Source organism: Diadema antillarum, unplaced genomic scaffold (assembly GCF_040938485.1).
Source record: "Diadema antillarum isolate AM-2024a unplaced genomic scaffold, OU_Dant_1.0 seq00000619_RagTag, whole genome shotgun sequence".
NCBI lineage: Eukaryota > Metazoa > Echinodermata > Echinoidea > Diadematoida > Diadematidae > Diadema > Diadema antillarum.
In genome coordinates this window covers 671,021-689,904 of record NW_027271542.1, presented here as the reverse complement: position 1 = coordinate 689,904, position 18,884 = coordinate 671,021, and the positions used below count along the sequence as shown (strand labels likewise).

At 39.4% G+C, this 18,884-nt stretch overlaps 2 protein-coding genes across 2 annotated transcripts in view; one reads left to right on the top strand and one right to left on the bottom strand.

Moving 5' to 3' along the window:
- Positions 1 to 951: 951 nt before the first annotated feature.
- LOC139736026 (uncharacterized) lies at positions 952 to 10,555 on the bottom strand. The gene is made up of 5 exons (XM_071646772.1): positions 10,450 to 10,555; positions 5,968 to 6,123; positions 5,209 to 5,337; positions 3,641 to 3,778; positions 952 to 1,230 (listed from the first exon to the last, which is right to left on the bottom strand). The coding sequence occupies exons 1-5, from the start codon at positions 10,450 to 10,452 to the stop codon at positions 1,141 to 1,143; spliced, it is 516 nt and encodes a 171-aa protein (XP_071502873.1). The 5' UTR covers positions 10,453 to 10,555; the 3' UTR covers positions 952 to 1,140.
- Positions 10,556 to 15,633: 5,078 nt separating this feature from the next.
- Positions 15,634 to 18,884, top strand: part of LOC139736024 (ubiquitin-like protein 3) — a 28,802-nt gene continuing 25,551 nt past the window's right edge. Inside the window, exon 1 of the mRNA XM_071646771.1 lies at positions 15,634 to 16,107. Within this exon, the coding sequence (XP_071502872.1) occupies positions 16,081 to 16,107 (27 nt within the window). The 5' untranslated portion in view covers positions 15,634 to 16,080. The remainder of the gene's footprint in view (positions 16,108 to 18,884) is intronic.

The following is an 18,884-nucleotide window of genomic DNA, read 5'->3' as shown; positions in this document are numbered from 1 at the left end:
TGCTCGGGACCGGCAGTTTTCTTTCGTTATAACGAAATTTCGTTATAACCGAACAAATACAATATATAACGAAAACAAGGAAACTACGTACATATCATATTCTGTTTGCTGAATACTCATCATACACCGGAAAGCTATGTGAAATGTGATGGGATAACTGTATCACAATAATAAACGCAAGTTCCCCTCAGAAACTGTGCGTGACACAAGGAGCGAAGACACAGTGGTGTGAAGCGTTCACCCATGCAGAGACGCTATAAATGCTTGTTTCGCTAGGTATTTTCGAAAGCAATTCGCATTTCGTTATAATGAAGCACATTTCTTTTGTTTTTCTTTGTCTGTGGCGCTCGGAAAAGACTTCGTTATAACGGAAATTTCGCTATAATCGTGTTCGTTATAAGCGAATTTTTTACCATAGACTTTAATGGTGATAATTTTGGGACCAGAAGTTTACTTCGTTATAACGAAATTTCGTTATAACCATGTTTGTTATAACGGGAGTGCACTGTATATACCTGAAAGAATGCTGTACTTCAAACAAACATACACACATAAACACAACAATACTTTGTAATGCCATACCATAGCTACACAGTAATGTAGCTTATATGTTAAAACTACCACATCTCCTCTGCAAGGGTATGATTTAAGTATAGAGTGTAAATGCGTGTTAAAGGAAGATGAAAACTCTCCCCCAGTAAGTTTGTTGGGTTTTTTTCCCCTTGCACTACTGGCAATTCAATCGAAGCTGTATTGCATTAATAGGCAGGGTACAATCAAAGTATATATGTACACTGCAACATAATACTAAAAGACATCAATTCATTGTGAATTATCAGTGCTGTGTGAGCAAACAATGATAATGAAAAAAAAATTATCACACACACAGAGAACAAGTCCATAAGACAAATGTCCACTTTGCAACACTGAATCCTTGCTGGAATTCTACCTACCCCACTATCTTTCCTGTGTCCTAAAACCCTCTTTGCAGCTCATCTAGCAACTGGTCTATTCCTGCACACTGATTACATGTACAGTGTCTTCTTGGGTCTCCAAAAGCGTGTTTGACGTATTTACAAATAATATACACTGCAGAACATAGGAATACACATACAGCTGTAATATACTCTCTCTGACTGGTTAATATAAACTTGTCTTCTTCATTATTCTCAGGAATTCCTGCTCGTTAATTTCACCATCTCCATCACGATCTGCCTCGTCAATCATTTCCTGGAGAGAGAAAAAAAAAAAACACAAAGCAATAACAAAATATCATGACAAAATGGAACAATTGACAAGAAGGATGAAAACACAGGGCAAGGAATTGTAAAGCAACTCAGATGAATACGTGGGTGACGATAACGTAACAATACTAGGGACAAAACAAAGTTAAGGACAGGCAGAAAGAGAAACAAGAAAGGAAGAAAGAAAGACAGCAAGAGCAGTGTAGAAATAAAGTAAGGAGGAAGTATAGAGAGAAGAAATATGAAAATGAACACAAAGAAAAAGCACTAAGGCAAGCAGGGATACAAGATATTATTAAAGGACAAGTTCACCTTCATAAACATAAGGATTGAGAAAATGCAACAATATTAGTAGAACACATCAGTGAAAGTTTGAGGAAAATTGGACAATCGATGCAAAAGTTATGAATTTTTAAAATTTTTGTGTTGGAACCGCTGGATGAGGAGACTACTACAGCTTGTGAGTCATATGCGTACAACAGTATAAAGAAAATGTAAAAGAAAATTCAACATATTTTCACTTTTTTCGCATAATAAAAGAGCATCTGACTTGCCTCTTTCTAAAGGCAGGGGGAATAATATTACCCATAACATTTGCCGGTAACGAATCAGGGGAATGTGTACTTTTTTCAAAAGATGGAATTTTGTGAAATTCTCTTTATATTTTCCTTATATTGTTGTACGCATGTGACATCTAAGTTATTCATATACTGTAGTAGTCTTCTCATCCAGCAGGTACTGCACAAAAACTTCAAAAATTCATAACTTTTGAACGGATTGTCTGATTTTCCTCAAACTTTCAATGATGTGTTCTACTAATATTGCTACATTCTCTCAATCCTTATGTTTATGAAGGTGAACTTGTCCTTTAAAGAAAAAATAAACAAAGTGGAAGTACTGTGGTACATCAGTAATGCTACGCTTACACAATGTTCCAAGCAGCCAAAGCAGCCCCATTCACTCAAAACATAGTGCACCTTGGGTAGCTGTTTTTTTCCCCCTCCATATTTTAGTCTTGTTGATTCCAGTCCTCACTCTGGTGAACATGTAGCTCTCACACACCATCCTTACAGCCTCTGGTCAGGATAGACTACTCAATATTTCCCATCAAGTCCCAGTATGGAGAGCCTCCCAGTTCTGTTACGGTTATATTACGTGCTGTCGCATTTTGTTACCTTCATCCCCATTTTATTATGGCCTACAAGGTCTTTTTATGTTAGTACTGAGACTGCTGTGGCAAATTTTAAAATGCAATCCACGGCAATGATAGCCTGTCATGTTTGTCCATCCTGTCCCCCAACATTGTCTCATGTCCATCCCTTTTGTTTACAGTGGCCCAGAACATGACTGCCGTGGTTGGCGGGAACACGGTGTAAACGCAGCATAATGCTTTGAATCCATGAACCAGAAAATCTGAGTGAGAATTCTGCCTAATGCAAACAGTCTTGGACATGAAGTTTAATCAAAATTTCCAATTGCACCCTAGGTGTAAAAATGGGTACCTTGAAAAAGTTGGGGTAGTGACAATGACCAGATGCTGATCACTTCTTACACTAAAGATACTATCCAAGATTTAAGAAGTAGGAGACTACGCAGAAAAAAATAAAAGTAGGCAAAAAAAAAGAAGAAAAGCTGCTGGAAACTACTTATCCAATAATGGTGAGCCAATGGAGTAATATGGAGTCAAAAGGGACCTGAGCTTTCAATCCTAACAAAATCTTTGTCAGAGGCAAAATGACAGGGAAAGCAATCACAAAGCAAAGACAAGAACAGTCAGGGGAGGGCTAGAGACACAGAACAGAGAAAACAAAAGGGACGGATTGGAAGTAAAGGGCAAGGAGCCCAACAAGTCGGGGAGGGTATTAAAGTAGGAAGGTGGACAGACACTATCACTCTTTTTGATGTTGCCTCCCTATTTATCCTTATCTTTTTTAGATTGCCCCCTTAAACCCTGGGGGTCATCAATGATCCCTCCTCTGCCCTTTGTCTGTCCATCCTCCTACTTTAATCCTCTCCCCTACTTGTTGGGCTCTTGCCCTTTACTTCCCAGAGCCCTCTATTACAGAGTTTGGCCAACCCTGTTATGAGTTTTTCGATCTATGGTGCCCATTGCGTACAAAGAGGTTTTATTATGTAATAGAGTAAGCCCTCACCATTCAGTGCATACAAATGAAAACGGGGCCAATTGAACAGTGGCACGCGCGCACGAAAGAGGTTGACTACCAGAAACGTGGGGTACCCTCGCGAACGCTTGACTTCTCGACCACTTTGCTAATGGCGGCGGGTCATTCAATTGGTCCCGCTTCTATATGCGAGCGCCCCTTGTGACTCTAGAAAAGAAACAAGAAAGCAAAATGTCATTTAGTTGGTTGAAAGAAGAGTAGAGACTAACTGACCTGTAACTCTTCATCTGTCAAGTTCTCTCCAAGCTCCTTGGCAACCCTCTTGAGGTTCTTGAAGGAAATCTTCCCCGTCTCGTCATCATCAAAGAGTTTGAAAGCTTTCAAAATCTCCTCCTTGGAATCCTTCTCACTCTACGATAGTTTAATGGAGATTCAAGAAAGGATCCAACAAATTATGTGGGTTAATCAAGGAGGGTACTTGAAATATGAAGTATTATTAGAATTGTTACTTGTTTCATACATGAACTATGATGACCAAAAATCTGTCAAATAAAGCATTTTCCTCATGACTCTGCTTGATATATGGTATGAACATTATGTTCTGATATGGGTCAGATCATCGGGTTGGGTCAACAAACTGCAGGATGTCCATGTAACAGAGCAATCAACTTTTTTTCACTTCACAATGAAGATCATTTCAAATGTGGCTAAGTTTTGCTGTGTCAACATGAACTTGCCCCCGCTATATAGTGATGCATGTTTAAATCAGAAATCTTTCATAAATTTGCTGCACCGCAAATTAATTCCATTACATGAACATCACATACTACATAACATTGGCAATAAATTCTCAGGTCTGAAATGGCAATACCCATGATGCTTGAGCAGTAAAACTTGATGGGATACTATTTTCTTTCTGAAGTCATTACTGGGAGATATTTGCTTGGTTTTAATGAGGCCTAGATTTTTAGTTCTAGTATATGTCACAAAGGATGACCCAACCCCATAGACTGACCCATATATGATTTAACACATCGACATCACACATGCTATGTCTTAAAGGGATGGTACAGTATTGGTGGAGATGAGAATTGGGCTTTTAACTTTTTGCGATACCAAGAAAACACTTATGAAATAGTACAGAGCATACCATTTTAAGAGAAATTCAAAGTTTATTTGAAGAAAATCGGGTTTGGAATGACTGAAACATCCAAAAACAAAGTAAAACAAAGCGATCATAATAAATTGTGGGTCCCACACTTATTAGAATCGCTCTGTTTTGGATATCTCAGCCATTTCAAAACCAATTTTCATCAAATAAACATTGAATTCCTCATGGAATTACTGTATGCTCTTTCATATTTCATAAAAGGTTTCTCAGTATCTCACCAAAAAATGTTAGAAACCTGAAATTAGGTCTCAACCAAAACTGTACAGTCCCTTTAATCAATTTTTTAAAAGTAATGTTTTACACTGCAGCAAACAGTGGAGTACTCCCCATCGTGTATCTCCTAAAAACAGTAAGAAAATAGCACATTAATGTAATTCTTAATGTCATGCAGTCCCTTCACTGTGAGACGATGAGAATCATCAGTGTACTTGAAGCATCTCTGTTGAAGAAAATACATTTTTATGTTTGTTGCGCACCATCCCTAGGAAATATTGTCAAAAGTAATTATGTACACGATGATAAGGACAACAGATAATGAGGAAGAATAGAAATACAAAGTGTACATTGCAGATTGAACAGTATATACTCTGTAGCAATTACAGTACATGTGTATGGACATGTTGACTGTTTGGCAGCACTCATAACTCTTCCTTTCTAAATGTTCACTCACCATCTTTGCTGTCATTAGATGGAGGAAGTCATTGAAGTCGATGGTCCCTGATCCCTCCTTGTCAATATCCTGAATCATCTTCTTGATCTCCTCCTTCTTAGGCTCAAAACCAAGAGCCCTCATAGCAACCTAGCAATGAGAGGCAGACAGAAAGATGTAACGTAGAACAAATTCCTGCATGTAATCATGGCTGGTATGCCCTGGCTATAAAAAACAAAATAACAACAACAACAACAACAACAACAACAACAACAACAATAACAACAACAACCCTCTAATAGCAAAATAATGCACTGTACATAGGAAGACAGAGAGATACAGAAAGTCCTTATTATGCATGTTATCCTAAAGGCCCACAATCCTCAGAACTTTTGTAGCAACCCGAGAACAGCGAAATGAGGAAGATCTTTGAAACTGACTTCATCATGTGCCAAAACAAACAAACAGACTGACATACAAGCTATTCATTATTGACACATAATACTACATTTTGCCCAAATAAGTAAAAATGACAGTGCTTATTAAGCACTGTTGAGCAAACAGTAGCCAAAAAGTTATATCGACAAAATTGTTTTGTTTGTACATTGAAAGGCAGCATCTCCTACAATGATGTTTTCTTCTCACTCTCATATGTCAGTGTAAAATTCAAAAGTCAGAGAGAAATAAATTTGAGTGAATGAATAACAGCTTTAGCACTCACTGAGTAAGTGAATACGCAGTGAGAAGTGGGTCATAGTATTACGATGTGAGCAATCTTACCTTGAGTTCCTTGGCATCAATAGTTCCCGTGCCCTCTGTGTCAAAAAGGTCAAAAGCCTCCTGTATTTCCTGCTTCTGTTCCTCAGTCAGCTCTGGCTTGGGGCCTGTCTTCTTCCGCTGGGCTCCACCCAAGGTGGTCTTGTTGTATCGACTTGTCTGTCAAGATAAAAGTCAACAACACAGTCTTTACATTGCAGTCATGCTTTTAAAAGTATACCATATACCATATTAATATACCATATCAACCTAGCCTGACCAGACACTGTGCTGCGCACAGGGTCTGACATGGGTTAGTGTTTCAACGTTGTAAACGACCGTCACTATTGACGGCAAAATCACATAAAATACCTTTTATTTTGTATGATTTTAAGAGTAATATAATTTGCAACACTTACCTACAGCGTATTTTCCTGATGGTTGAGTTGAATTCGGCGTTTTGTTGGTATCCAGACCTTATTGTTGAATTTTTCGGAGTAGATCGTGCGGTGGCATCTTTTCCTTCGAGAGCTTCACAAAAGCAACAAACTACCACGCATGCGCATTCAGAAGTGGTTGCTTTTTACGTACGCCCGTGCGCCCGTGCGTTTCATGTGTTACGTAAAGCTTGTAGTAGATCCGCGCGTGCTGCACCGGCAATGATTTGAACTTTTTTAGTCGGGGTCATCCGACTATCTCATCACTTCCGCCCCGACTACCTACGTTGTAGTATACGAGAGTGAATGCCATTCATATAACACGCAGATGAGGAGTGAAGCAGTAAGGACGTTTACAGACCTGATTTCAGCCATAGATTTCGGTAAGTTTTAGACGTAATTAAACAAAAAATCGCATACCGGTTATTGAATGATGGTCATAGATTACGATAATTCCTTATATTTTAGTTTTCCACAATTAATAAAGATATTCATGAAGGAAACAGTGAACGATAACAACGTCCGCGAAGGAATAGAGGTGCAGCGCTGTCGCTTCGCGACAGCGCTGCGTGTAGTTACATATCAACCATACCTGAGCAACTTCCTTAAAATTTGCAATGTCCTCTTTCTTAAAACATCAAAAAGCAAAGAGCCCCTCTCTCAGTGCTGGGTCATACAGTGCACATATATACTTGCAACACTTCATTTCGTTTGAACATGAAAATTCCATCAGAAACAATACAAAACAAAGTTAAATTGAGTCTCTGTCACTTTATCTTGCTCCTTACACCTTTCTGAGTACAAACTGGAAGTATATTGTATACAACACAGATATTGGTGTATTACAGGGCCATCTCTTCAGTGTATGCATGCTATCTGAGAGTGATATACTTCTACTTGAACTCTTACTTCAATACTTACAGGATCCATCACTCTGATTATAGCATCAAGGGGACTAGTGAGTGTCCCATGCAGTGCAGGCAGGCTGTGCCGATTAAAGGCATAATTTACCATTTGCAGATGAAACAAAAACCCTGCATTAGTGTTTTAAATTGTTCTAAAATGTGAGTTAGGGATAGAAACAACCACTGTAAAAATGTGAATCCGTATAATCGATGTCAAGTGTTGTTAAATACACAAAATATAAACAATAGTTATAATAAAAATGTTTCCAGACTAAAGCGTATACAGTTATGGTTTATTGAGAAAAACACTGATATCTCCTTATATTTTAGGCTTTATTGCAAAAATTTTATATGGTAGGATGTTTTATGACACAACAGATCTACACATATGAATCAAATGTGATATCTTGAACATTTTTGAAATCACTGCTCCCAAAGGTAAACTGGACCTTTAAAGGCACATGGACACGGTGGTTTAGTCGAATGCATACGTGGGCGCACAGCGCAAGTTTCCTATAGAGACCTACGCTATCAACTCCTCTTTAGCGCTTACGCTTGGACCCATTTCCCCCCGAGTCCGAAGAAGTCTGATCCACTGTAGTCAGCGGTCCGATCACAGTTCGGCTCATGACTCGGCTGAGGGGGATGACAGCTTTAGCAAACTTCTTTTGTGATGTCATAAAGAAGCACATATGCATGTACCCTGGCATTACAGACTGCGTGATGCGCAGAGAAGACAACGAAGGCAATGTTACCTAGCAACACCTAAAGATGCGCTTTACTCTTGATGACAGCTCAACTTCGGCAATCTTCGTATCAATGCAGTATCAACAGCGCCCCCGCACCCAGCGGGCGCAGGACTATGCGCCTTTAATAAAAGCTGCAGGTAAAAAAGGCCACATCATTTACCAGATCTCTTATAAGAGTTAACAAACTACTCAAAAACAAAATGACTTGAATAGACTAGTTGATCACCCGGGGCCGTATTCTGAGAGCTAATTAAGTGTCTGATTAGCACTTAATTACCAAATTGGTATTCTGAGAGCATGATTAAGTAGGGGGTATATTAACTACCATAGCAACAAGCGTTTTGGCGGGAAGGACCTACGCGTTTGCGCGTATCAATGCGCGTGCACCTCTGAGAGGACTTAATCACAGAGTTAATTATGAATCGGTATTCTGAGAGTGTAATTAAGTATGAGAGTTAATGGAAAACTTAATGATACCAAAGAGTGTCATTAACTACTCCGATATCACGCATTATATCGTGTTTTCTCTGCCACAACGATGCTTACCGTCTTAGGTAACCGAGGAGCAGTTGAATCTTGTTATCATGGTATCCGTAGAATTCAGAGAAAAAAAGAAATATAGCCGATCTTCGAGGAATTTTGTAATTTTATGTGAGCAAAGAGGTTGAGATCTTCGCGTGCGTAGATGAGGGGTTGTAATCAAATACCGGAGTGTGCGCACGGAGCATTTGGGTTGTAATTACAGGGGGCGTGGAGGAGCGCGCATTGAGGGCATATTTGCGCGTGTAATCATCATTTTGGCTTCTAACAACGCGTCTGATTGGATGGAATAACAATTAGATGGGAGGGACCTAAGATAATTACAGGGGACTTAATCATACCTTAATTACGTCCTCAGAATACCGATTTTGCCCATGACTAAGGGCCTATTAACTTCACGACTTAATCACGAAGTTAATTACAGACTTAATTACGACCTCAGAATACCACCCCCGATTTTTTTTAATCGTTGAACGATCTCGCTATCAATTTTTTTTTTCCAAACATGTCTAGAACAATTAAAAGTGATAATGGATGCATGCAATGTACGCGCGATCAGCTAACCAATCAACATGGAATCTCGATATTATTCCTGAAGAAGTATGCGTATACATAGACAAAAAGATCTGTCTGTCCGGAGGACTCTTTTGTATTTTGCCATTAACGCTGTCCTCCGTAGACAGACGGAAGGTTGTAGTACCCACTGTGTGGATGTTCTTAACCACTGTCTCTATGGAAAATTGGGTGAGGTACCTCACCCTTCTCGATTGCGTCTAATTCACGGCCCTAGGTCGGCAAATTTAAGCTTGAATAGTTAAATCAACTTTTCAAGAATAGACTACACTCACCAGATTAATGAATAATCCAATATTTCGGTAGAATTTTCAACGCAAAACACACATCAACCAGCTCGTCGCGTCGTCACGTTCAAACTGCAGAAACATACAGTATGAATCTATTAGCCAATCACATGCGCGGTAGTTTCTACGTGTTTTTTTTACTAAAAAAAGTACCTCGCATGTGATTGGTTTACAGATTCAAAATGGCGACCTACGGCTAGCGAATGGCGATGTTGCGATATGGATAAAATTTCTGCATTATAACCGCGTTACTGTGAGTATTTTGATTGCAAAATGTGAGAAATTAACCCCAAATATTGCTGCATAATGTGTCATGTCATGTCAAACTTGTTTGAATGTAAAAAAGCTGTCTGAAATTTGGTTTATCGTAACGTTTGATCAGTGCGCGTTGCTCCACACAGGAGCTGGGATCATTGACTTCGGTCTGTATACGGAGGGGATCCGTGAAGCCAGACGCAGTCTCCGCGGAACATTCCCCGACGGACAGATACAGACCGATCTTTCGGTCAAGCGTAAACATAGAACCCACACACATCAGTACCGATGCTTACACTCTAACGTTAGACTTAACTGTTAGAGGCTGCGACCGCTGCGCTGAGCAGAACTTAGAATCTACACGAGTTCACGCTGCATCAGTGATCACACAGATTGAATCACAGTCATTGTAAACACCTGGAGCTACTTTAACTTTATCAAAATATTTATGCTTTCAGGGACTATCATAGGTGAAGTTGTTTTTTGTGTATTCTAGCTGTACGCAAATTTGATTTCCAGGGTATTGGTACAAGTGCGACAATACTCTGCAAGAGGGATGCACTAACTTGGAAGAAGAAGAAGAAGAAGATTTTAAAAGGCTTCTATTGATGTACAAAGATGATCTCACGTAGATTTGAATATGTGGGACTATCATTTGCTGAGCTTTAGCTTTTTAACTAGATTACTACCGCAAACTGAAGTCGGGTTATGATGAAACTGACAAATATCATATCTAAATCATACAATAAATAATAATTACCATGTCACTCTCGGATCAGACGAACAGGTGTGGAAAAAGATGACGTTTTTTGGTCAGCAATATGTTTGCAAACAAGCGCTCAGTTTCCTTCGAAACGATTCTGCACTACCATACCGTCTCTCGGCACCCGATTGGCTGCTTCCATTTCGATTACGATACCACATTACCACGTTATCGATACTTATCCGGAAAGTGCATGCAGTTGACATTTTGGGTCACAGTCTGCAAATCTGTGGTGCAGCCCTTTTTGTGAGATGATGGTGCAATTTCAATCCTGAATAGATACATTACAACGACAGTTTTCATTTCCGGGATTGAGCCGTAGGTTATTGGGATAACTCTGCAGGTAGATGTTGATCGGTGGATGGGAAGGCTTTTGCACCGGTGACTCTACTTTACGAAACCATGAGCACTAGTCCCAAATATTAAAGCTAGAGGTTGACACTCCATCATTTTAGCATACTTCATAACTGTCTTCATTCAGACATGAATGTTTACCACCAATATAGGGCCTACAAATGACACGGCCAGCAGTCTTTCAGTCGTACGGTTAATCAATTGTGAACCAATTAAAACTACTTTACACTCGATCCTTTCATATTTTGGGGAGCTTTATATAATTGCCTCGTGCCTCACGGATATCCATGGTTTTGACCCATCATCTTCCTCTTCCTTCTTCCTTTTCTCTGTCCTCACCGAGTCTCCTCCTCCTCCTCCTCCTCCTCCTCCTCCTCCTCTTCCTCCTGTCATTCTTTCGCCATGCTAACTTATACCTTTCCTCTTTGTTTCTGTTCCTTCGTTGCATTCCCTGTATCATTAGTAATGTGTGTTCAAAAGTTTAACCTACTGTGTTGGAAATAGAATATAAAAAGAAAACGAAACGGAACTAGAGGTCTTTTAAATCAATGCGTGTATGTTCATAGCACGATATGACTTTTATTAAAAGCATGTAAAGTTTACCATTTGCAGATGAAACAAAATTCCAGTATTAGTGCTTTAGAATAGTTATAAAATGTGAGTTAGGGATAGAAACAACCACTGTAAAACTTTGAATACGTGTAATCGATGCAATAAGTATTGTTAGATACACAAAATGTGAACAATTAATGTATAGTTCAAGTTCTAAATATGTTTCCAGACTAAACCGTCTAGTTATGGTATATTGAGAAAAATACTGATATCTCCTTATATTTTAGGCTTCATTGCGAAAATGTTGTATGGTACGATGTTTTGTGATAAAACAGACCTACACATACGCATCAAATGTGATATCTTGATTTTTTTTCCTGCATGTTCCCAAAGGTATAAACAGGACCGCGACCTTTAAGATGAAATGAACATGTGGCCAGTTCCACAGTTTAGGCTTAAATCAGAAAGAACACACAAAAACAAATGATAACTTTCAATGATGTCTTGATTCTCCATAACGGAATCTCGGTGTGCATGCGTAAGTGAATCAATCATGGGAATATCGTTGTCCCTGTCACAAAATTTTAATCTTCATTTTCCGACCTGCCATGTTTTCTCCTGTACATTTTTCTGATTGTATATATTCAATGCGAACAGAGAGACAGGGTTAATCTGGAATACAGTGTATTTTGCGTCTGATCCATATTGTGTTCATAAAGGATCTCTATCTACTAGTATATTGCAATATTGTTAACGTGCTTACAATACATTGAAGATTAATAGACATGTACTGTTTTACCTCACCCTACAAAAATCTGCTCCTTGCCATGCACTCTATGATGATTGTGTCGTGTATACGCATGATACAGAAATTAGTTTAGCAAATGAGAATATTCTCGTTAGTGTACTTACAAGGTCATCAAGTTATTTCAGAACAGACGCTATAGATGGTTATATAGTTTGTATTGAGTTCGTTAAAAGAATGACGCCTCCCATTGACCTTTTTGTACTATTATAACGACTAGTTGTCATGATAAAGCAGCTCAGTGAGTGACCTCTTGAAGCAATGATGTTGTTACATAATTTGCCAATTTAATCTATGCTCGTGACTGATTGACCGATCGAGTGATGTCCATATTTAATATTTCATGGAAACCGTTTTTTTGTATGCATGCTATGTAAAATAGTTAAAATCGGAACCAATCCTTACCAGTCGGTCTTCAAGATTGTTGGATGTTTTAAAGTCATAACACGACTTTAATCATTATTATGGCTATGCCACATCATTAAAGTTTTCTTAAACCATCAAATTTGTGAAATTTTTTATCAAACACATACAACACACTGGTCATGGTATTTAGATTACAACTCTGCAATTAACTGTTATTTCCTTAGATGCATTGAAGTTGTTTTTTTTATTTCATTTAAAAATACGAACATTTACCCCCCCCCCCCCAAAAAAAAAAATGCGTGCAGAACAATAATTTGTATACGTAATTGTGACCACTATTTTCTTTCTACAACACAAGAGACTCTCAATTCAATAAATATTTATTTCATGTCAGTTGACTAATCAATCAATTTCAGTGAAATCTCTAGCGGTCATGCAGTTTGCTTGGTTTTATACTCAGTGAATTTAATGAAGTTTCACCCCACTGAAAGTTTGCTTGAATCATCGAAAGTAGAATCAGAGGAACTGATTCACTAAAATCGGAATGTATGTGTTTTTTTAATCAAACTCAATGAATTTGATGAATTTTTGAATCAAACTCAATGAATTTAATGAATTTTTGAATCAAACTCAATGAATTTAATGAATTTAGAATCAAACTTAATGATTTAGTTCTATGTGGATCGTCACAGAATTCTCTATAATCATTTTGTATATATCAATTGATTTCCACTTTAAAAACACGGTACAGAACTTTATCTACCATTTATAGGCCTATAGTTTGATCCGTAGGATTTTTAGTTTGTTTTTGTTCTAAAACACTCACAAATTTTCTGCTCAGAACAAGTTGACACTTAAATTGAAGGTGCATGATAAAAACAGTCATCTCATCGGATTGTCGCCAATATCACAATTTTGGGAACACACTCATATAGCTTTACAATTATGTTGTCATCATCTTTAAAATAGAATAAAACGTGCCTTCAGTCAACGTTGACTGAAGGCGGCAATGCATGTGAATAAATTCTATGTCGTACGACATTAGAATTCACATGCATTAGGCTGCGTTCACATACAAGTATTCGGTATTCGCTATTCGCTATTCGCTATTCGCTATTCGCTATTCGGGCACCCAGTACACCACAGAGACTCCAACTCTCCCCGCTTTCGACGGGAGATCTCCCGCCTTCGACGGGAGGTCTCCCGCCGAAAGCTCATTTTTGCCGAATCTCCCGTTCTCCCGCTTGAGATTTAATTTCTCCCGCTTGAAATGATTTCTCAGTTAATTTCATTGTATGTTGAAAAATAAGCCTTAGATAGCACGAGAGAGCATCTAGAACCCAAGACCGCAAGAAACTTCGTGCTCGTGAACTGCAAGTTGGAGTCTCCCGTTTGCAAGGGGTTTCAGGCGGGAGATTCTCCAGATCAGAAGGTGCTTAGGGTTGGAGTCTCTGACACCATCACCCGCACCATCAACTCCCCATCCCATGCCAGTGGCGGATCCAAGAGGGGGGCGCAACCGGCGCACGCCCCCCTTTAAATTCGTAAAAAACAAAAGAAATAAAAAGAAAAACAATGAAATGAAACCCGGAAGTGGCACCAGAAATATTAGTCACGCCCCCCCCCCCTTTTACAGAATTCCTGGATCCGCCCCCGCATGCAGTGAGAATTTCTTCCTCCTACATCCCAGCAATCTTAATTAACAATTTCTAAACTGCATCTGAATGTCAGTCTACATGCTTATTTTTGCTAAAGGGCAAATCCAGACCAAAATTGTCATCATTTCATACACGAGAGGTGGTACTATACGCTGCAAGAAAATCGAACAAGCTCGATTCCCACTATGCTGTACTATTCGCAGCTATTCGGGATTTTCGAATAGTGCCCTCTTATGTGAACTGGTGTTAGGAAATCCTATATATCGTTCGATTCAAGCTATTTGCGTGCCCTCGAAAACGAGCACCGAATACCCGAATAGTATACTTCTATGTGAACGCAGCCTTATTTTTCATAAATTTGGCATAGCTGCAGCTGCTAAACGGGCATTTTCTACGTGACACAATAGGTTGATTTTACACGATACCTTTCAGGTAATAAATTGATGATATTGTAGGTCACACCACCGGCGCCACGTTTTCAAAACTTTGTGTGTGTGTGTGGGGGGGCACTTCCGGGTTTCAAGAGCTAACAAGCAAAACTTTTTTTTTAAAAAAAGGTATTCAGCGCAAAAACCCTTACCGCGCTCACACTTCAAGGTTTCTATATTTCTTTCTAGTGTCATTTACGCACTTCCTGGGTTAAAAAAAAAAAAAAAAGTGTGTGTGTGTGTGTGGGGGGGGGGGGGCAAAGTGGTGACACCTTGTAATATGTGCAATACTATCGTATACTATCGTACATGTATTCCTATCGATGTGACGGTGCAAAAAAAAAAAAGGAAAAAAAAGAAGTGCCCCTTCCCCCCCCCCCCCCCCCCCTCCGGTTCAGCCGGCCCTGGGTCATATGCATCACTTTTAAGATTTTGGTATATTTGTAAAAGCACGCTTGGATCATGGCGTACTACGCCAACTACTTCGAAAATTAACTTTATGAATTGGGGTCAACTCATATCCTTTATTTTAGTCTTTAGATTTGTTTATAGTCCTGCCATGGAACCTGTTGCGCTCAAACTGAAACTTTGCCTTGGAAAATGGACACAGCCACGGCTAATAGATACATTGTACACACATTATATGATTAAGTATAGGCAAACAATCCTTTATTTTTTCCGGCTTGAGTAAAAATAAAATTCCCATGGTTTAGAGTAAAATTATCGACAACTGCTGAGTAATGTTTTCAGTAAAAACCGTGGCAATCAACAAACCAAACATCACGCATTTGGACTTTTACACTGACGTAATTTCTTGTCCCATAATGCATCACTCGTGAGGGCGTTCGCCATTTTGCGGTCGAGGAAAAAAAAAATTAAAGACACAAATTGGGACGACGCACAGACACAGGAGCGAGCGCAGCATACTCTTAGCATAGCTAGCATGTACGGGTTTACCACTGCGCTGGCGGCGGAGCGTGCGAGCGAAGCGCTATGAGATCGCGCAACGGAGGATCAGGAAAACTCAGCTGTTTGTTTATGGTAAAGTGTCGACAACTTCGGTGACAGAACGTAATTATGCCCTTTGAAATGGCGTAAGTTTGTCACTGTCATCACTGACATCACAGATGACACATTTTAGATGAGCCGAAGAAGTTCTCAACGCTGTCGAAAGGGGAGTTGAGAGAAGTTTCACCACCGCGATTGCTTCTCGACTTTCGTCAAGTTTCAAGAGACGTTTCATTGTTCGTGTAGACTGTAGTATACAGCGTAACGCTTGGAGATGGAATAGCATCGTACGTACGACCGTACACAAAACGTAGCGAAGCGCCGGTTGCTGGTTGATCGCTGTTAAACCAGAGCAGACTTTACCAACAGCTTTCGAAACAATCAAAGCTGTTTTGATTGTATGATCACATACGCCGAAATTCTCTCATACTTCCAGCGTTGAGTGCCATAAAACGCAATGGGAAGCATAAATAAGAGTGACAGGGTGAGTATGGCTTCTGAGACCGAGTGAAGCCAGTATTTTATAGCAGTAAGAATGTAAGATTTAAGAATATTGAAACACTGTAAACTTAGTCTAACGTTAGGCCTACCCAAGTTAACTGATGTAAAGTGACACCACATTGTGCTATACTATTACTAACTTAGTGCAGTGTCACCAGAGCAGAAGGATAATGTGATAATACAATCCTAGATAAACTAATTAGGGCCTAGAACACTACTTAAAATATCTCACAATTTGCCTGAAATTTTACTCGCATGATTATTATGAAAAGAAAATGCTCTGAATTCACAAGCGTGCATTGTCCATGTCATTGAAACTGGAAGTGTGATTTGTGGTATCGTAGCTCTAGAATCTAGGCCTACTACTACAAGCTACACATCGACTACCCTTTTTGAAACCGACCGTGTACAGTAGTTTTGGTGCTTAGTATGCACTGCACTGCGCGCAGAGCACATAAAAAATAGGCAAGTAGAAGTTTATTGGCTTTGACCGTTGACCGAAAGATCAGTCTGTATCTGGCCGTCAGGGAATGTTCCGCGGAGACTGCGTCTGGCTTCACGGATCCCCTCCGTATACAGACCGAAGTCAATGATTCCGGCTCCTGTGTGGAGCAGTCGCGCACGTGGAGCAGTCGCGCACAGATCAAACGTTACGATAAACCAAATTTCAGACAACTTTTTTACATTCAAACAAGTTTGACATGACATGACTATGCAGCAATATTTGGGGTAAATTTCTCACATTGTGCAATCGAAATACAGTAACTCGGTTATAACGCAGAAATTTTATCCATATCGCAACATCGCCGTTCGCTAGCTGTAAGTCGCCATTTTGAATCTGTAAGCCAACCACATGCGAGGTACGCGCATGTGATTGGCTAATAGATTCATACTGTATGTTTCTGCAGTTTGAACGTGACGACGCGACGGGCTGGTTGATTTGTGTTTTACGTTGAAAATTCTACCAAAATGTTGGATTATTCATTAATCTGGTGAATGTAGTGCATTCTTGTAATGTTGATTTTGCTGTAAAGGCTTAAATTTGCTGACCTAGGGCCTTGAATTATACGCAATCGAGAAGGGTGAGGTACCTCACCCAATTTTCCATAGAGACAGTGGTTAAGAACATCCACACAGCGATGGGTACTAATACCTTCCGTCTGTCTACGGAGGAGAGCGATAACGTGAAAAATATAAAGACTCCTTTGGACAGACAGATCTTTCCCTGTTCATTGCCATTAATGGTGTTAATCAAGGGCAAAATTTCGAATGAATGTTTTAGCCGAATCCGAATGTAGGCCTAACGTTAATGTCAATGCATTTTCTAAAAAGCTTCGTACAACATGGTGTTCAGTACAACTCGGTTTGTGTGCATTGTCAATGCAAAAACAGCGGTCGATCTAAAAAAGGAGCGGCACTGCGGGGAGCTGAAAAGAGGCCAATCGAGTTTGACTGCGATATTTTTGCACTGAAACTTCAAATTGAAAAGGGAACAACAGCATTTGATAGTGCTGGATTTTCTCAATTACGTAGGTCAAGTTTTTATGTGAATATCATCAGTGTTAAATATTCTTATCAAGCAAATAAAAGTTAGGCGGTCCATGAGTAGTAGGTCCAACCATACATGCTCCAAAAGTCCAAGATAACTCACTGCTTCGAACGCTTGGGTTGTTATTTTTTAGTTGACGCACGTGATTGCGCCGTATTAAATTTAGAAACCAACACCCTACCCTCTATTGACAATATGTGTGAAATGCACGTATAGGTAATGCTTTTCCAATGTGTATTTATAATTTACGGTATCATTGTTTTACTGTTGATCTTGCTTATTATCAGGTATTTCAGTAATATTTGGACATCAATTCCCAGTGAAAAAAGCAAAACCACTGTGTGTAGTCTCATGCGTGAAAGTTCGTTCTTCACGCACTATTGCTATAAGAGGGGTGTCGGTTTCAATGCAGTGTCGATATGTTGGGCACCTACTATCAGCGACTATAGAGTTCTACTGGTGTGGTGTCATGGACAATATTGACAAAGAATGGTCCTGGAGTTGGTGTGTTTCTACATGATCGCTGATTGTAGATCTATGCAGTAAAGTCTAACAGTGTCTAGACAATTGTCTAGACCTCTTCTACTCGCCCAGTCATACATCCCACTATTCTGGGTGTCTGTCAAAATATATGATGAGACTCTGTCTCTGATAGTAAAGTATGGTTATATGCACTCTTTATGGGTAAACTCGGCCCCTTGTAATGAAGGTGCTAGGGGCTGAGTTTACCCATAACTATGGTACTGCAAAACAAGATAGCTGTGTAGAGGCTTCTATTTTTTTTCTCTCTTCTTCTTCTTAGTTCTGGTCATTTTATCAAGAAAGAGTACTACCATCACTTCAATACTGCTTACTAATTTCTTAGTCTTACATTTATCCCCAAGTTGATTTCTATCTCTTGGATATATTTCAGGTTTATATTTGCTTCTGTCAAGTTCTTGCTACCTTTAGCGACAAAAATAAAGGGGTTTCAGAGAGAACACTGTACTAGAGCTTTTTGTACATTGTAGCTCAGTCGGTGAGAAGACAGACTTGTGTCTAATAATCTGGGGTGGAGGTCTCCTGTTTGAATCCCAGTAGAATCAAATTTTTCTCTGCTCATTTTTATTCAAAAATATTTTGGTTAAAGTATTCAGTTGGAGTAATCTTCAGACATGAACATATTTTCCAGTGATATTAGAATGCTTAGAAGAACTGCACTCATTAAGAAA